At 39.1% G+C, this 20421-nt stretch overlaps 1 protein-coding gene across 1 annotated transcript in view; it reads left to right on the forward strand.

The window, feature by feature from the left end:
• cntn3a.1 (contactin 3a, tandem duplicate 1) overlaps positions 1-19620 on the forward strand; it is a gene marked incomplete at its 3' end in the record, with an annotated part of 70229 nt that extends 50609 nt beyond the window's left edge. The window contains exons 11-22 of the mRNA XM_080496221.1: positions 3149-3276; positions 6654-6829; positions 10033-10150; positions 13052-13210; positions 13422-13571; positions 14062-14132; positions 14591-14825; positions 16296-16411; positions 16688-16874; positions 17819-17931; positions 18762-18930; positions 19529-19620. Coding sequence (XP_080352347.1) covers positions 3149-3276; positions 6654-6829; positions 10033-10150; positions 13052-13210; positions 13422-13571; positions 14062-14132; positions 14591-14825; positions 16296-16411; positions 16688-16874; positions 17819-17931; positions 18762-18930; positions 19529-19620 — 1714 coding nt within the window. The remainder of the gene's footprint in view (positions 1-3148; positions 3277-6653; positions 6830-10032; positions 10151-13051; positions 13211-13421; positions 13572-14061; positions 14133-14590; positions 14826-16295; positions 16412-16687; positions 16875-17818; positions 17932-18761; positions 18931-19528) is intronic.
• Positions 19621-20421: the final 801 nt, after the last annotated feature.

Raw genomic sequence — 20421 nt, forward strand, 5'->3', positions numbered from 1 at the left:
GACAAATTACTCCTCAGTACAGAAATCCTAACACATTGTAATGATCGTGAATATCCTCTCTTTGTCGGCTAAACCCTGAGCATCAAGAATCAGAGGGTTGTAACTGTTTCACGTCATGAAATATTAATTCTGTGCTCATGAGGCTTAATGGTTTTTGCATGTTGGCAATATCTTTGATAACGCCAGGCCAAATTAATTATTAGTTCAGCAAGCAATAGCTGTCTTGTTACCACAAGGGGATTTGCTTTTAGCACTGTGATATTTTATTGATTCCTGTAGGGAGTTTTCCTTCATGTCTACCTCCCCTGGGGAGAAGGGGGCTGGTGGAGACTTGAGTTGCTTAAGGACATGGCAGCCAGGCTGGCTCCCAGCTGCAGGATGACAAGTGAAAGATGGGCTCTGCAACAGCTAACCTGCCTCTCTCATTATTTGTAGTCTCCAGAGAAAGGACAACAGACCCTGATCATCATTTGGGATGACTGACCTCTCGTCTCCTTGTTTTCTGTACTCGTCTGTGAGGATTTTGTTGTAAATACAATCAGCTGAAGTTTTGAGTCTTCAGCTTTTTTCTTTGGAAATTTGCCATGAGAAGGCTGTATTGTAATTGTGGCTACATTAAAAAAAAAAAAATTACAAATCTGGCTGAGTTGTTTAGTGTTTGAACAAACACTAAACAACTCAGCCAGATTTTTTTTTTATTAAAGGTAAAAACATAAAGGCAATGGTATTGTGTTTATACCTGATAATATGAAGATCAAATAAATCAATAAAAACAATGGAAAAGTTAGCTGACAGGACACATTTAGCACCTATTACGGCTAAATCAATCATAACTGTACATGGTTATCACTCTAGCAAAGAGTTCTTTTCTTACAGTAGCTACATGTTTTCCCTGCTTGCATTGTTTTTTTCTCTAAGAACTGCATTTGAGGCTACTTGGTGACTCAAAAATTGCCTGTAGGTGCAAATGTGAATGTTGTTGGTTCGACGCCTCTGTGTTTACTTTGTGATGCACCAATGAGGAGTTTAAACTGTCTTCAAAGAAGGATGGATGGGTAATAGATTTTAAGCCTTTAATTTAAATCACAACTTATTATTTTTAAGTTAAAAAGAATAAATGGACAACACACAATGTAAGTCGAGACAAGCACAAACCTGTTGGCAAAATACGGTGTCGGGTAATATTCAGCAACTGCAGTAAAATAAAGCTAATTCTTAAGTCACGGAGTCACGTCTTTTAAGGCGTGTTGCCTCCAGTAATTACACAGATCAAATGATAAGAGGACGCAAAATGTGTTTTTCAGAAGGAGCTGGAATGCCTCGATAAGGGAAAGGACAAAAGGATCAAACATGAACTGTACTTATTAAAACCAAATGATTTTTTTGACACATTAAATCAAGCTATTATTAGTGATATCTCAGCATGTTTTGATAAAATGTTGGCTTGAAATGAATGGCTCTGTGGCACTCTACATTCTGAACACATGAATAAATCCTTTTAGCTTTTATTTTGTGCAGCATGTGGCCAGTCTTTCACTGAAGCTTTTTTTTTTTTGGGGGGGGGGGGGCAATCTAGCGAGAGAGAATTAATCAAACCATTTATTTTATTACAGAGTACCGCACTAACCTGCGACCCTGTCATTTCTTTCTCTTTTGTAACATGTTAGGTTGTCTCAGGCTTCCGTGCATCTCGCCAAACAAACTTCCCACTCAAATGTTTTCTTCTTTTATCCTCTCACCTTGACTGTGATCAAAATACACCAAAAGTGCGGCGAGATGAATGTCATTATGCATAATTTCTTGCGAGTTATTTGTACTCATGTTTTTTTTTTTTTTTTTTTTTAATACTATTCAAGGCCTTATTGACTCTAGTGTGATTTAAGGACTCTGTTTTGAATGTTTTCAGGGCTCCTGCAGTGAGCAACAACTTTTCTAAGAGTTCATCTGGAAAGTTTTCACCCGCCAGTTACTCTGTAGATACTTAAAATAGCAGAGAAAATAGTTGTGGTTGCTTGGTTTGTTCTAAAAAAAACCAAAAACATTAATGATCACACGCATTGTATGATTCACACAGGCGCATCCGAGTGAATTGAGGGAAAACTGAATCTAAATTTAGTGAAACTTTGGCTCAGGTCCTCTTTATTAATACTCTCCATTTCCTCACTCACCTTTTAAAAAAAAGAATCTCACTTTGAAGTTGTCTATATCTATTGATTTTCATTGTATATTGTTGTTTTTTATTGGAATTTATCCATGTTGGAAATTAAGCTTCTTTTGAATTGTTTAAAAACTCTGTGACTTTTGTTTTTATAAAGTACTTTTATCAATGAAGTTATTATTATTAACGTTTGTGAGAATTAATTTTAAGACAATCTGGCTCCGTAACTATACAACACGAAAGGATTCAAGCACAAAAGCCATGCTTTGTTGCTAACTCTGCCACACATTTGTCATATTCTGTCTTCTATATCTGAGACAGTTTGGTGAATGGTGCAGAAGAAGTGATGCTCAGTCTCTGATCGAATCTGTCCAGTTAGACTGATGTTGTCTTCAGGTGACCGAAGAATCTTAAGTAAATTGGATTTGCTGCCACAGTTTGTCAGAAAACTTTCTTTTGTGCTACATTGTGCTTTAACCAGGCGAATATTAATTGCTTCTCTGAATTCATGCTCAGTTGACTGGTTATTAGACCTTATTAGTAATTTCTTAGAAGTGTTCTTTATCACGTGCATCACTCTAAGGAAACCTAAAATGAGAGCAAAATTTATATGTTTAATCTTTTCCATGCTAACAATCACCATAGGGTGATTATTGGCAGCGAAAGTCAAGCATGGCTTTTTAAAATACCCATACTATATGTGGATATCCCTCTCGAAATCCTCATACAGTAAATTCAAAGAAAAAATCAGTTTGATAATATGATCTTATATTATTTTTTATCACAGCATCACCTTGTACTGCACTCCCACAGATGTCAACACCAAAGCACATGGAGATGATTGCATTTCTCTGAGACTATATCCTGGAGAAACTTCTCCAACTTCATAAATCGAGGCAGTCGCTATAAATTATTGAGACATTTCTGTTCTGTTGATCCATCTGAAGTATATTTAAAAGTGTTAACTAAAGTATGTTTCACCTCTTGCAGAGTTATGGTGTTGGATAATGGAAGCTTGCGGATTTCCAATGTCACTAAAATGGATGCGGGAATCTACACTTGTGTAGCCAGAAACCAGTTTGGAGTAGCAAGCAGCGCTGGCAGCCTTTTGGTTAAAGGTAAGATATTATTGTTCTCAACTCCAAACACCCCAATTAGTTTCATATTGTGAACTGGATATTGCCTTCTATATTGTTTCACGATATCCTTATTTGTTGTTACCTTGGTAACGGCATCTTTTACACAACACACTTTATAATATAGTCACAACAAAATCCTATTATTAGGACACCATCATAACAGTTACAGTTAATAAGGCTTTAATATTCAATCACTGATACAGTGTTTAGTTTTTTTTTTTGGAAGTGATTTTTTTTAAGCTTTTTATTTTAATTAATCTGAACATTAATCCTGCAGGGTTTTCTCACCCAGCCTTTGAAATGAACTGACAGACCATTTACCGTGCTATTGTAAGACCAAACAAATAATGTGGTATTCTTCACTGAGAGATATGACCCACCCGTGTTGCATTTTGAAATTAACTCCGTGCCATTTATGGCCAAACGGTGATGGATGCAGGCTATTAAGACTCATCTTACCTGACACATCTGCAATCCAATTAGTTGACTGACGGTGGCTTAAGGAAGCAAGAGAACAAGGCTCTCCGCAACCATGCTCCGCAATGTTTAATTCATCCTTCTTCTTTTTTTCCCCCTTACACTGTGGCTCATAGCCACGCTCAGTTTGTTTAAGATTTCAGTTCATTTAAATCACACACACTTCTGCAGAGCAAGGAATTTTCGCAGCCTTTTCTAAAGAGCAGAGTCAACAACACTGCTCTATTAAAATGCCTTTTGGTGATTCCTCTTCACAGGTTTTTTGAATTGCAAATTGGTTTGCATAGAAGCCCAATTTCACCTTCTTCTTTTTTTTTTTGCCCCCACAGCCGCTTTACATGTACCATTGCTTCAGTTTCACTATATACAGTATATAATTGTGTATTTTATAGAACATTAGTTTGTGTTTTTACATGAAGAATTAGTAAAATGGTGTGCATTCATTATACCCTGCATCAATATTTTAATATCTAGAAAATAATATCATCCCTCAATTCGTATTTGTCATGCTAGAAGCAACAGCTAATTAATTTCTAGCTTCACTATGGTGGTCATTATTTCCAATCTATTAAGCTGCCACCTGGTTAGTCTTTCAAATCTCAGCAAGCGATGAAAAATCAGTTTTTCAAAAGGCAAGGCGAGGTTGTCTTATCTGGATAAACATCTTGCACTTTCAAAGCAGAAAAAACTTCAATCTCACACATTTGAGACACAAGAAACAGATAATTCCAGGCAGGAAAGTGATGCTTCATTGAATATGTTCATAAAATCCGTTTTTCACCTATAATTAGCTACTGTTTAGCTTTAAATGATAAAATTCTTGTGTGCCAATATTTCACAATTTGTAGCTGGGGAAATTATCAAAATGGGATAAAATAACAATATGAATTCTTGAAAACATTTAGCATACGGTTCAAATGTAGAATTTCTTTTCTGTGCACAATGTTTTTCATAATTTTATATACTTAGTATGTTTTTTTATAACATTATTTTCATCATCTTTTTATACTTAGTGCATGGTAACATGGCTCAAAATTTAGGTTTAAGGGCCTCTCCGTGTGACATTTGCATGTCTTGCTCATGCATGAATGTACCCAGGTTCTCTCTCCCAAATGTCCCTTGGTGTGTGTGTGTGTGTGTGTGTGTGTGTGTGTGTGTGTGTGTGTGTGTGTGTGTGTGTGTGTGTGTGTGTGTGTGTGTGTGTGTGTGTGTGTGTATATGACAATCTGTGATGGTCCAAAATGGACCCTACCCCATCCAATAATTCCAGCCCTCTGCAGTTATATTTTTGACATCAAGTTGGAGTAGATTCGGCCACTTCTGCCAAGAATTTTAGACCCTTCAAATAACATTTTAACCATGTGTTGTACATGTGTATTGCAAAGATTGTAATCAGTGTAAAATTACTACTTCACTATCACGTGTCCACGACGGATAAAAGAAGTGTGTTGATAATTTATCAAGCAAGGTAAATAGAAATAAAATCGACTATGAGCTGTTGTTTGCACCAACAGGTGAAGTTCTATTCCCAGACCGAAAACAGAGCTGAGAGAGACTGAACTCTGTTATTCATCATCAGGCCATTAACATAACTCCAGATAAATGATGATGTTGACTGCTCGAGGTGTAAATAAGCAAGGGAACAATTTTGTCATATCGATAAATAAAAGGTGTCATAGTCAATGTCTGTTTTTGTTTTTTTCTAGTCAAAGAGCTTTTTATCCTAATGTCTCCCTAATTGCAGTTAATTGTTTTTTCACATGGTTTGGCAGCAATAAATCATTACCAAGACTTAACCAGGAGTCGATTGTAGAAGTTCCACTTCTTCCCAGACGGCTTGTTTTAACTTAACTGAACCTGAGGCACACACTTCACTTTTCTATGTCTCATAATGTTGATGTTCAGGCATAATGACACATCTCAGCAATTCTTATGCTAATCTTAATGGAAACACAAGGATCCAGTATACACCGTCCCTAATCGTAGAGCGAACAAGGCAAGCATGGTAGAATTTATAAATACTGTCCTTAGGTCTACAGAATGAGAGCTGCCATTCACACAGCCCACTGTAGGGCATGAGGGAACCAATTTGTGAATTTCCTTCCAGTCGTAAGAGGAAATGAGCGTGACAGCTTTGCAGTCGGAAGCAGAAACTTTTGCTCCTCTCATTTTTGCATTTGGTGCCAAACTTTTCCCAAGGCTCACCTGCAATGTACAGCCATGACCAGTCAGCTCTCCTTAGGGGGGGGGTTAGATAAACAAGCTGGCTTGTTTTGACAGAGCTGAATATAGACCTTTACTCCCCCTGACATGCTGCATTGGCTTGCCTGTCCATTAGATGCTTATGACATGCATGCATAATTCACAGTGGACCGGTTGCAGGGCCTCTCAGCCCGCTCTGAATTCTCCGCACCGCATTGCTGTTAAATGAGACATCCAGCCGAGACGACCTAAGATTATGTTGATGCGCACCACACTGAGGATGAAATAGGATGGCTTTTTGTCTCGCACAAACAGAGCCAAATTATAGACTCAGAGCTGACCTGCCATAATGGCGACGGAGTTTTTCTTTGTGTTTGTTTATTTTATTTCGTCTCTGTTTGTTCAGTGATATGTAAGACTGTGCTCTGATTTATGAGGCTCAAAGAAAAAGATGCAATATATGGTCACTGCCAGCCCCAAAGGTAATTTGTCTTGTTTGGTTAACATCTCAAATAGGCTATGACAAAGGACAGGATTTGTTTTTGAGTTGGCCGTGTTTTTTTTTCCATCATAGTTCGGGGGACACTGTTTGAGAGACTTTCTTGCATTTCCAAAAGAGCAAATTGCATTGCATTAGATGGACACACTGTTTCCGAATGGTTACTCTCTGCTTTCAGAGGCGACTTCGATTACCAGCCCAGCAGGTCACCTGGACGTCACCATTGGGGAGAGCATTGTGCTGCCATGTCAGGTATCGCATGACCCAACACTGGACCTCAAGTTCACCTGGTTCTTCAATGAGCAGCTCATCCGCTTCGGAAGCCACGGGGTTTACTTTGAGAAAGTGGGTGGGGTAAGTGCATTTCTGTACTTTACAGGTTGAGATGTTATAGAACTGTGAGACATCGAGCACAGATCATTCCAGTGGTGTTTTAGATAATGGCAGTTATCTGATCATGAGAAATTGGATTAACACACTGAGATATGGGCCCAGTGCTCCAATGCCTTTATATATATATATATATATATATATATATATATATATATATATATATATATATATATATATATATATATATATATATATATATATATATATATATTTATATATATGACTGAGACATAAAAAAACAGAGTTTCATGTATTGCATGTCTTAAGTGCATTTAAATGTGAGATCTAATTATTATTTATATCCACAGATCACATTCATGATCATGTCAACAGACTGATGTTGTGCTGCTGTCTGTATAAACACACCCAGTAAAGGCTACATATAATTCATATTTTTTGGGCTTATCTGTGGTTGAACTGTATCATTTTTCAAACTGTCAATTATCAAGCAATTGTAAATGTAGTGTTTTCACTTCAAATTATCTTCCTTTAAAACAGTGTTAAATTGCTAAATGAATTATCTCACACTTCGAGAAATCCCACAATTCTAGAAATGTTTACTGAAATGAAACGGTCTTCCCCTGCCTCTGCAAGGCTTATGCAAGAACAGCAGCACCACTAGTGGACATTGGCTTGAATTGGTAGTGGGATGTATAACACACTTTTCAGCTTATAAAGATATTAATCAAATCCAAAAAGATACTTTAAAAACATGTGGATAGAAGATGCATGGAGAGATGGTCATACGTGAAAATAAAAATCAGTCTAACGTCCATTTCCCTGAGCTTTGAATCCCCAAAAATTAGAAACAGATATTTTAGATCTAAGTTGCTGAAGTAACCTTCAAACTCCTCATGTTTGCAGAGCCATGGCATATTTTAGAAATAGCTCTCGTATGGGCCTTGTAACTTTTCCCGAGGCTAAAGAGACCTGCCTCTACAGCTTCTTAAGTTCATTTGCGGGAGGAAAGTCTCTGCTTTTGATTTGAGCCCATATGAAAACTTAAAACCACAAAAGAAGCTTCAACAAAGTGATGTGACTTGTTAAATGGAATCTATTTAGATAGTTGTTGTTTTTTAAAAAAATATAATGGATACATGATAAAGTGTGATGTGCCATAAACAGAATCCTCTTGAATTTCAATTATAATTTATTTTTAGCTTAACCCTACCTTTTTTATTCTAAAGCTTCGTTCCAGATTCATTTTTTTAAAGGTACAAAGTATTGAGCGCTTGTTCATGAGAAATCATGCAGGTTTTTTGTTTTTTTTTCTTTCCTCAATAAAACATGAGGACACAGTGTTTGCCTGTTCTGCTTGTTAATAACACCTCCTCCATAGACAAATGCTGCAAGCAAGGAAATCATAAAGCAATGCTCAGCCGTGTGCCACATCTGATCATCATCTTTTAATTAGGAAAAGCAATTACGGGGTCCTGGCTTCAAGATCATCTATTGTTTTGTCTTTCTGGCAGGATCGCGGTCAACAAGAGCTTTTATGATTATGTGTCACCGCACAGTTCAGACAAACACATTGAACCCTCACATGCCCTCCACATGTTGACATGTCCATTTTAAATGATCACATTATTCCAACTGCACTGATCGACTCAGCAGGAAAACACATCCTCCTTTTGTTTGTTATTATTTGTCCTCTTTTCTCTAGTGATAGCTTGCACTGTTGGATTATAAGTCTTTGAGGCATCATCAACATCGCTACTGTAATGTGTAAATATTGCCACTGTCGATATGTGACCAATAATGTTTTGGTAGGTTACAAGAGAGATGGAATCAGACATGTTTACGCTAAAGAACGGCACTTTTAGATTGTGATTAACTCTATCATACAGCTCAATTAACGAATAACAGAATGAGCCAATGAGAGTCATGCAGTCTAAAAAATATGTCCCCATGTGATCATTAGTTGAATGAATGAATTGAAGAAATGAAAAACTACCTAAACTAAAATAATTCCCATAGCTATATTTTTGGAAAGGCTCAAAATCATTAAAGCCATAAAAAAAGGCTTTTTCAGGCACTGACCAATGATAAAACTGAACAGCATCGACTTTTATATCATAAACTAAGTAATATTCTGTCTCCTTTCAAAGATCTTGTACATCCAAAGATGGATAATCACAATGTCATGCTAATGTCAATTGTGTCAGTGAAGCCATATTAGGTGCAGTAGAGGTGTAATACTGCTCACATCAAATGTTTATCACGAATTAAAGGCAAACACACTGGCGTTGAGCAAAACATAAAAAGTGACATCCAGCTGAACTGTACCGCCGGTAATAAGACACTGAATATTTAATGTCAGATATACATTATGTTTATATTACTGAAGATGAAAGAAACTCCTGTCAGCGTTTTCACCCTAACTATCAAAAAAAAAAGATTATGTCTGTACATTTATTTTTAATTATCTGACACTGCAAATCAGTCTGAACAGAATCAGCACATGCGGATCCAACACACTTCAGACAGAGAGACTCACGTTTGGTATTATTATTCAGAGAACCACACAAAAGAGGATTTTGTAGGAATTACTGCTTATTTGTTGGAGTTATTTAGATTTTTAAAGCAACCATGATACCTGTGGGGTTTTTTTTCTTGCAATCTATCAATTTAGTCAAAAAGAGGGACCCATTTTATTCTTAGTTGTAGTATTTTAATGATGACAGGGAGTTTCAAAGAGTGAATGACTTAGAGCAACTCAATTTTTATCTTCATAAAATGCCCTGATTATACATCAAAGTAGTTATCCAGTCTCATCCTCTTTCACAGTTCCTCACTTTGATAGATAAGACATCAACTTAACATTAGCTCTAACTTTAAAGTTCAAAGCTAATAATGTATTTGGCATTGAATGGTTGTCTGTAGAGTAAATGGAATCGGAGAGAATGAAAAGGATGGCGTTGAAAGGAGCTTTTTAGTTCATTTCAAAGATGTGTCCTCGCAGCTGATTGTGAGAAGCTGCACTCAGACATTTGGTGCGTCCTTGGACTCCTGTTGTACCTTTTTCTTCCTTAATATAATAAAATGAATGCGAGAAGAAATCACTGTGACATTGCCCTTGTTTTCGCGGTGCTTCACTCTGCAACTTTAAAATTGTGTTCCTTTCTTCTTCTTCTTCTTCTTTTTCATATGTTTCTTTCCTTCAGCGATCAGCAGGTGACATTATGATCAGAAACATTCAACTGCAGCACGCTGGGAAATACACCTGCGCTGTTCAAACCAAGGTTGACAGCGTGTCTATTGCCACAGATGTGGTGGTCCGAGGTAAGCCTCTCAATCTGACATGTAAGTCAATAAGCATTAATCCATTGTTTGAAATTGTGCATATTGGGTACAATTAAAAATTTGATTCCAAAGTGAAGAGCGATGTCTTTTTAGAGCTCTTGCTGGAGCAAAAGTGCATGAAAACATGATGGAAAACATCTTCCTCAAATGTTTCTTTAACCTAATCTAATTCTATTTTAGGTCAGTTTGTTGTGATGAAAATTAATGAAAATTGTACAACATTAAAGGAAGTTTTGATGTTATTTTCAGCAATGGGACATTGGTTTATTCACTTTTTCCTGATGAGAACAATGTTTTGTCTTTGATATTTTCACAAAAAGGATTTAGTTTTTTTAATTGCGAATTTAACTGTGTAACAAATTATTCTAACCATAGCCTTTTTCTAATGTCTTTTGTACATAGCAGCCATATCCATCTGCCCAGACCTTGCACTCGCCCACCCATTCATCTATTCATACATAAATTCTATTATCCGTCTTTTATGCCTGTCCTGTCAAGGCCAGAGCTCATAAGAGCTGGATCCTGTCTATCCTTTACTGGATGGAAATATTGTATATCCTGGTTACTTTGCTTGTAGGACGTCCTGCTCCACAACCAGATGACTAAAAGTTCATAACACCTTGCACTATTCTATAGTTAACTTCTATGCATAGTTTTATTTCTGGACAGTGCTTAACATAAACAGACTCTGTTTGTCAAAGTGTATGTTTAGGGATAAAGTGAAATTTGAATGTTTGGCTGGATGAAACGACAAGCTAATTTACAGGGGTTTTTGTTGTAAGTCATGACTACCTGCTAATGAAAACAAAAAGTGCTATATATGTAAGTTAAATACATTTTTATTACCCTGCAACTAACACGCCACTCTCAAACATGTACCTACATATCACTGCTATTGAATAGGAAAACTTTGGAGAACACGACATGAATTCTTTGAAGCCAACGTTCAATAATTTACCGAAATATGAACACTGACCTGCGTTAAGGTTCAGTTTCATGTGTCAGAGAAGATCACGTCTGTTTGTGAGCATAGGGAGATCTGCTGCATTTCTTACATCCGCTGTAAAAGTGCAGTTTATGTCTTCACTGTATAAACGGAAAACTCAAGCCGGGACACATCCTCTCTCACTCACCATGGCTGGGACTATATAACTGTAGTTATGACTTCAGCCTTGAGATGACATAACTATTGCTCTGACTGTAGCTGTAGTCACGGCTTTGCCTCGCTTGTCACGATCCTCACTGTGACACATTGGTTTTTGACTTGTCACGGTGACTATGTGCAGTGCCATGGTTGTTTTTGTGCCGTTTCGGTTCTGCTGGCTGATCATTGTTACTCGCTCTTGTCTCCTGAAACTCCTGATGGGTTGGTCGCAGCAGCTCCATCATAGAAGCTGCTCAAGTGCAAATACTAATAGCGGGTCATTGAACCGAAGCAGGAGCCAAGGTCCAAACAGCTATAAACAACCTGCAAGTGGCTGTCAGAAATCAGCCTTTTATAAAAAGCACTGAAGACAAAATGCATCATGTGAGGCGACACGTTGTCTCTCTTTTTATAAAAGATAGTCAGACTGACTTCAGCCTGTATACCAAATGTTCACAAGGACTAGAAGAAATATCAAAAAGCCAATTATGCATCAAACGAGACAAAAAGCATCAGCGAGAAGCCGTCACCTACTGTGTTATAACACACATAGTGTTGTGGAATACACTGAGTCTTTACGGTATTTGTTTCTAGTCTGAATCATTAAGGTTTTTGACTTTTCCACAATCCTGTAGTTCCTTTAATGCCGTGGAAGCAGCCTTCACACATGTATGTTTGTACTTGTACCCTCCCACATAAAGCTTTGAACTCTTCGTGCGCTTCAGACTCCTTTAAGTGCAACAGCATCTACTTGTGACCCGTCATCACAGATTACATATGTCGTTGATACAAGTGATTTTTACCTACAATTCATCTTTTTTTTAACTGAAACCAAGGACACAACATTTGATCTAAGATTGTGTTTTGTTTATATTATAAAATAGGTCTAATCTTTGAAAGTTCGGCACCAAGTTCATGGAATTATTTAAAAGCCTCAGTTAGAAATGTGTGATACAGCTGCAATGTGCTTTTGGTCCAATGCTGTTCAACAGGATGGAAACTAATCTGATTTAGATGGAAAACATCAGGTCACTTTTCCAACATGGAGAATCGTACAGTGAACATATTTTAGCTGTATTATGATCTCTCATATGACAAGATAGTTTCTAGCCAATCTGCATTGTATACTAACGGCTTTAACAGTGTAGAGTTGGTTTCATGAATATAATAAAGGTATGAAATTTAATACATATAATATAAATAAATAAATATCAAATAAATAATTTTTTTGTTTTTCTGAAATCATTGATATTCTTTACCTGTTGAACTATCTTTTTACTCTGTAAACCCAATGGGTTGACAAAACCAAGACAGCAAAAGCTTCAGTTTTATCCATATATATAAAAGAAAAAAAGAATACTTAATTTATCCCTCCTGAGGAAAAATATTTCTCTGTATTTAATCAGTCCTATTCATAGTTAACTACAGATGCTAAGAGTGATGTGCCACAGACGGCTCGGTCAAAGGGTTTTCTCAACTCCACTTGTCTAACATCTCGGCCAGTACTGCCCCGATAGTTTTAGCACATTGCCACCAAAGCAACAAAAGGTCGAGTTTAGAAAGTTTTGAATTTGACCGAGAGTGTTGTCGCGCGTTATCTTCATACTCTCTGCTCAGTCTCAGCTCTGAGCGTGGCCCACCCACTCTGTGTCTTCATTCTGCTTCCTCTTGGCCTCATTAATCTCAGCTGTATTTATCATTCTGTGTGAGTGAACTGTGACTAATTGTGCTCCCAGGTCCTCCGGGCCCCCCCGTGGACTGCCGGGTGACTGCAGTGACAGAGACCACTGCCTCTCTGTCGTGGGGACTCGGGATGGATCACCACAGCCCCATCCTCAGCTACACCATCCAGGCCAGGACACCTTTTTCTCTCGGGTGGCAGGCCGTCACCACTGGTACGCCAACCTCATCTCCCAGTCTGTTTGTAGGGTGTGTGCGAGTGTGAAGTTTACTGAGTAGTTGAAAGGGGGTGAGGGGCTGTGACTGCTACCTTCTCAGACCGCCACACACAAAATGACAGTAAATAACACTTCACCAGCTTGGCTAAGTTTCAGCAGCTCATCTTGCGGGGCTTTAATGAAAGGTTACTTCTGTGATGTCTCCCAGTTCCTGAGCTGCTAGGAGGGAAGCAGCTGTCAGCCACTGTCACTGACTTGAGTCCCTGGGTCGAATACGAGTTCAGAGTCTTGGCAGCCAATGGCATAGGAACCGGAGAGCCCAGCAAACCCTCCAACAAGTCCCGCACCAAAGAAATGCGTATGTATCTGAGGCACCGAGCATTTCTTCGGCTGCCAGCAGTGACACAAATGGTTTCAAATTATACACATTAAACATAGGGAGAAGCTATTTCAGGACAGCAATTAGATGCTTTCAAAAAACTTTAATGCAGGAGCATATTGGAGAGGCATTTCCTCTTCCTGAAGGCACACAACACATGAATGGACCAAGAAAATGATTGACACCAACCACTTTCAGTTAGACATTTTCACTTTCTTACATGTGGAGGGAGAAAAAGAAGTCATCTGCAGGGTACTGCTTAGAAATGCATACGATGCATACCGAGATGTTTGGTTCTTAACCAACATTTTACTGCTACGGCGACAAACAAAAACATTCACAATTCTATTTAATATTGCAAATCAATATGTATATAAACTAAAACCATCTTTTTAAGGCTTTTTTCATTGGAAAATTAGTTTGCCAAAGTTTGAGAACAACTGATCTGGCTTTTTGTTCAATCTTTTAGTTCCCAGAGTGACTCCAGCGCGGGTGAATGGTGGAGGTGGTGGACGCTCAGAGCTGGTTATTACATGGGAGGTAAGACTGCATTCACGTGCAGTAAATATTGCATGAAGTACATATTTTCCTTGTTTTAACAGTTCAACTGAACGCAACATTATTATTATTTCTATTATTTGCAAGAATAAACTATCACAACATTTGAATTGATAAAATCTCACATTTAAAACCGTTCCATTGATATCTTTGCTAGATTACATGCATGAATCCAGTATTTACAGATTGAAATGTATGAAAGCTAACTATTGCAAGTTGTGTAAAAAGCCCAGTTCTATTTCTCCTTGGTATAAAACCCCTTAAACACACAGAATGATAAGTTTGTGCAAGGCTTGCATGTACAGTAATGCCCTCAGCACTGTTCCTCTCAGTGCCCTAATCTGTGCAGAGCTGCATTTCTTTTAGGTATTAATATCTTTAAGATCAGTCCTGCTCGGCTGTCTTGAATCATTCTTGTGAGTCATGTCGTACCTCCTCAGCCTGTTCCCGACGAGCTGCAGAGCGGACCGGGCTTCGGATACGTGGTGGCTTTCCGCCCACTCGGGGCTCAGGGCTGGATGCAGGCAGCTGTCACATCTCCAGATGCTTCTAGATACGTCTTCAAGAATGAGAGCATCCCTCCCTTCTCCCCGTATCAAGTCAAAATCCGGGTATACAACAACAAGGGAGAAGGCCCTTTCAGCCCGGTGACCACAATCCATTCAGCAGAAGAAGGTGTGTGTGATGTTCCCATGACACTTTGTCTGTAAATACACACTACTCCCATGCATCATCAAATTATTCTTTTATTGCATCTTTTAATTAATTCCAACAAGTCAAATGACCATCTTTAATAACCCATTGCAATGGATTGCATGTTTATTGATTTTCACATTTATTGATTTCGGTATGGGTCACTACAGCACTTTATATTCTTCAGCATTGCTTTATGGTTCTACCTTTTAAATAAAGCACTTTCTGACAATTCCATGTATGTATGTATGTATGTATGTATGTATGTATGTATGTATGTATTGATTGATTGATTGATTGATTGATTCATTGATTGATTGATTTAGTGATTTAGTGATCTCCAAATTAAGTTTTGATAAGTTTGCAGTGCTGAGAACAAGAACTGAATTTCTACTGTTTACTGTTTACTGTCTACTGAATTTATCCTGTTATATACGATGTGTAATTTGTGATTGAAGCAAATGGGGATGATTTGGATGTAAGCTAAGGGATTCAGAGACAAATGCCAGAAAGTCAGACAAAGAGTGAAAGGCACACTCAACATAATACATGTCTTGTTAGAACACAAAGTTTTGTGGCTATTCTGGTTTTAAATGCAATGACATAAAATAAAGCGATAAATGACTGCAGGATGGATTTCTTTTTAAAGTAAAGTAAAACTCTCGACCAAATGGGTTTACACCATCCAATAAATAATCAAACCAAACCACCTGATATGTTTCAGAACATATGAAGTCTTTGTAGCATATCCCAAAGGTTTCTTTATGCACTCTAACTTACATTGGTGCACAACCAGCCCATATTTTTTTATGTTTTAATTAAATGTGTTTGCTATAATTAAATTCAGCTCCACATTCACTAATTCAACTGATACTGCATAGCCAACTTTTGTCGGTTTCAGTTCAGCAGGTTACTGAATGTAGGAATAAGGCTTCTTTATGAACTTTCTTTAAAAAAGTCTTATATGTGGGTCACTATAGAATTGATTCAATAAGAAGAAAAAATATTTTTCCGATGTCTCCCAGACTGAGTCTTGTTTTGCATATACAGTATATAGGAAGAAGGAGGTGATCCACGGTGGCAAACTCTTAACAGGAAAAGGCAGAACAAAGTAGATGATATAAGAAGTCAGTCTTGAAAATGTGCATGTTTTGGTGATTATTTTCAACAATATCTCATAAGCAAACATGGAACGTGTGTTTGTGAACGACATTTTCAACAGTAGCCACTGCTGGGTTGTTTTTCAGTGCGTAAAATCTCAAAGTAAATTTAGAATTTCACACTTCCCGGTGATTCTTTGGGTGGAAACTCTTGGCTGCGCTCACTCCTCCTCACGCAGTAGAGCACATAGACAGGTTGGAGCTGCAGCACATTCAGTAAGTTGTACAGTGGACGTGGGTGGAGTGAATCCATGTCTTCTTCCCTCTCCTGACTGGTGTGTGTGCCTTTCAGAGCCCAGCAGAGCTCCGGGGAGGCTCAGGGCGAGGAGTATCTCTGCATCCGAGGTAGAGGTCACCTGGAAGCCGCTGGCCTGGAGCAACAACCGCAGACGCATTCTAGGCTATGAGGTCAAGCCAACACATGCCCACACAATAGGAACTGTTCTCACATAGTGGACAATGCCAACAGCTAGTGGCATTGTATTTGGTTTTGTTCTTTCTTTTTTATTTTTTAACTGCATAACAATGTTACGACCTTTTTGTATTTGTGTATTACATGATTATTTATTTATGAGCTAAAATACTATGTTTTAAAAGCAAAGAGCGGTGTAAGTTCTGAGCAATGAACTGGACTGAAACTGTTGCCTGTGTGTGTGTGTGTGTGTGTGTGTTTTGTGTTTATAGTTGCGGTACTGGGGCGAGAAGGAGAAACAGGAGGCAGCTACTGTGATCCGGACAGTGGGGAATAAAACTTCAGTGCTCATCAGGGACTTGGAGGGCAGCAGTACCTATTACATGTCCCTGCGGGCCTATAACAGTGCTGGAGAGGGTCCACAGAGCAGCACAGTCAATGTCACAACCAAGAAACCACGTAAGGACTCCGCTCTGAAGATACTGCTTGCAAACAACATTGTCATTTTGTGGGTTGTGCTTCTTTTTTTACTTTTCGTTTTTATGCCTTTTCTCTACCTGGGGGTGCTTGGCTCATTCAGCTTATACCATTTTTCAGCAGTAATGAAAGGAGCGATTGAGTACAGGAAGCACCATGTGGAGCTTTGCTGTGTCTCAGCTGCTGCTGTTACATTGACTGTTTGTCACCTGAGTTGTGTGCAGCTGAGACCCCACATTTGTAAAAGGCCTTCTCCCCATCATGAAATATTTACAGAGATGTTATTTTTAATAATGTGAACCCTCCATTGTTTACTACACATCGGTGTTTACACCAGATAAATGTTGCTTTTTGTTTCACTTCTTCCTTCTCCTCTGTGAAGAAGTTGCTTCAGTTTCTGGCAACTCAGTTCTGCAGACAGCCTGAAACTGAAGGATGTCCTATAACACTTTTCATCTCATAGACATGGCCAGTTTTTATGTAAACGCCAGTTCAATTTACTGCCACACTGGGTGATTTGACACAGAGATTGAGTTGGCAAAAGATGAGATGTTTCCAGCTGAGGAGGAAGACGCGCACACAACGTCTCGTATACTTTACTGCCCTCTGCAGTTGGCAGCAGTGTATATCATGCCATCTGCATACAAATGCTTGTGCAAGTTGCACACACAAATGCTCATTTGGTGAACATTGAGACAGGTCTATTCCTTCTACAGTCGAGCTATAGAACAATATGTTACTCATACATCCATGTGATCACAATACATACATACACACAAAGTCACAGTTCATTCCTAACAGGGATGATATAGACTGAGAATGAGAAATATCCTTCATGCTGAGTTGGTTGTGGACTATTTATTGACTGGACAGCTTGTTGTTTTTCTCCTCTCTCTTCCTCTTCTTGTCCTCGTGTCCTCCTGCAGCGCCGAGCCAAGCCCCCGTCAAAATCATGTGGAACACTTCCAACTCCAAGGTCATCCTGAAGTGGGACCAAGTGCACGCCCTGGAGAACGAGTCAGAAGTCACAGGGTATAAGGTAAAGAAGTGAAGCGCTTTGCACTCCCCTAATAGAGGCAACTCCAATAACTTTTATTGATTGTAACACAACAGGGAATACCAGTCTGACTCTAGGACCATTTCAACTGATGAACCTTTCATTCATAATGTTGTGCCTGTCCTGATGTTGTCATACTTATTAGTGTAACCGTTAAAATATTGGTACTTGGTGCTTAAGGCAATATAAAATCAAGAAAAAAAAGACAAAATACAAATACAAAACAAATACATAACGTACAGTACAGTGCAGAGATTTTAGGTTGTGGGGGGGGTACGGTCAATAAAAAACTAAATTGTCTTCACAATCACAATTTTTGACAGTTTCTGGAAGCACTCCGTAGAAAGGTCATTTCAAACGTATTGGACAATGAACCTTCCGGGGATACTACACACAGTATATAGGTTTCATGAAAGCAGATGTCTCCCTTAATGGACAAGTGGCACTTGTACACTTGTGCACTCGTCCTCTTTTCATTGAAGAGTCCTGAAAGTAAAGTTCAGTGTGTTCTGAAAGAGGCTGATGCATTTATGACCCGAGCTGCAGCTGAAAAGTCAGGATTGAAATATCTCCACGTTTCCCTTATCTCTGCTCGCTTTGACGACCCGGCGCAGTCGTGTGCAGATATCTGCAGCATAGGATTCCTTCTTCTTCCCTCCAGAGACCAGTCTTTCCGTCTCACAGGGCTGGAAGTCAGACTTAGATTCTCTTGTCAGTTTGTTAGCAACAAGGACACTGATACATTGTTTGTTTGGAGATGCTTCATGCGACGCCGCACACCGTTATCATCCTTTGCGCGTCACTTCTTGCAGGTGATGTACAGCCAGGACAAACACAGCCACCCCAGCGTGGTGGAAACCAACAACACCTCCTTGGAGTTGTCCCTGCCGGTCAACCAAGGTTACGTGATCCAGATTAAACCCTTCAGCGAGGGAGGCGAAGGCATCAGCAGCCGCCAGATCACCATCCCCAAGATGGCAGGTGGGACACGCATGCGGCATGATTTGTGAAGGCAATGTTTGTTTGTGGCGAATCAGTCAGTAAATCAGTCTTACATACTCGGTTTCAAGGGCAGCTGGTCTCCACTTTAGCTTTGAGTTCTTTTGTGCGCCCCTATCTGAGTGGATTTCTTTATTTCAATGCTTTCAGAGCATGTTATGGACTGTGCTGCTTTTGTACAAAACTAGTTCTTATGACAAAATAAACTGGAGTATTCACCACTCAGCCTGTCACTTCATCAAATAGATTCATCGTTTTATCGCACACCTTTGTGAGGTATTTCTCCTGATAAGATTTGACCATGTGTAGGCTATTTTACATTCATCAACAGGAGCTCAAATTTCTTCTCATGTCTTTTGAGTATCACCAGTCTGCACATCCATGTTGGAATAGTGCCATCTATTGATATATTTGTGCCATCACATCACACTGAAATTCTTTTGTCTGTGTTCTGACAATGAATGTGGATACAATGGCGATAAAGTGTCACAGTAGACACAAGGAAGACATACAGATCCACATCTCTTTGAACCCCAAATGCTGGATTAGATTCTGATTTGCGTCTTTGTGTTTGTTTCAGGCTCCATAGCCAGAGGAGCAGCGCTGGAGTCCTTCAGATGTTCCTTGGTGCACCTTGCCACCATAATCATCACAGCCAGAACACTACTATGACAAACATGCTTGGGAACCAGGCACATCCAGCTGCTTTCTGTTGAGAGGAAAAGCAGCAGGTTATAGACAACAAGAGACTTGCAGCCACATCTCCACCTGCTCCCTCCTTCCCCACCCTACTGTGTCTTTCCTCGCCTCTCCACAAAGATCTTTTGGTGAGGACGATTCTCCACCTTTCTAAAGTAGCTCCTGAAAGGAACTGGCTGTTTCAGAAGTTGCTTGTTTGAAACTGAAAGGACATCGTGACTCAACTGCAGTCTCTTTGAAGATGTTTCTTTGGTTTTTGTCCCCCCACACGTTTCCTTTCTAACCGAGGGATATTCTCATGTGCTTTTCACCTTGGAAGCCACACAACAATGTATATGTTTTGAGGCAGTCCAGGTTCTGTTGAGTAAAACTCAATGTACCACTGGACATTATTTGGTTGATGGTACTTACAGAGGAAGCTTAGGAGACCTGAGCATACATAGTTATGTGATTGAAGTTGTATTGAAGCTTGGTTTATTACGGATCTAGGTAAAGACATCTACTTGCTGTCTAACCCTTGCAGCATTTTAAGGGAATAACGCTGCACTGTCAAGAAGGAAAATCAACCTTTACTCATCCCTGCCACACAGGGGAGCTAAGCCTCACTGCTTCATGACAACCAGTACTAGAGACCTTTGCCTGGATTTTAGTCATGCTTTTACGTTACACCATGCTACATGAAAACCTCAGAGCTGCCATGAAACTGACTGGAACCAAAGCTACGGGGCCACCCAGGTTCGCTTCCATCTTCTGTATCATTGTGAGAAAAATAGA

This window comes from Blennius ocellaris (genome assembly GCF_963422515.1).
Source record: "Blennius ocellaris genome assembly, chromosome: 5".
NCBI classification, from domain to species: domain Eukaryota; kingdom Metazoa; phylum Chordata; class Actinopteri; order Blenniiformes; family Blenniidae; genus Blennius; species Blennius ocellaris.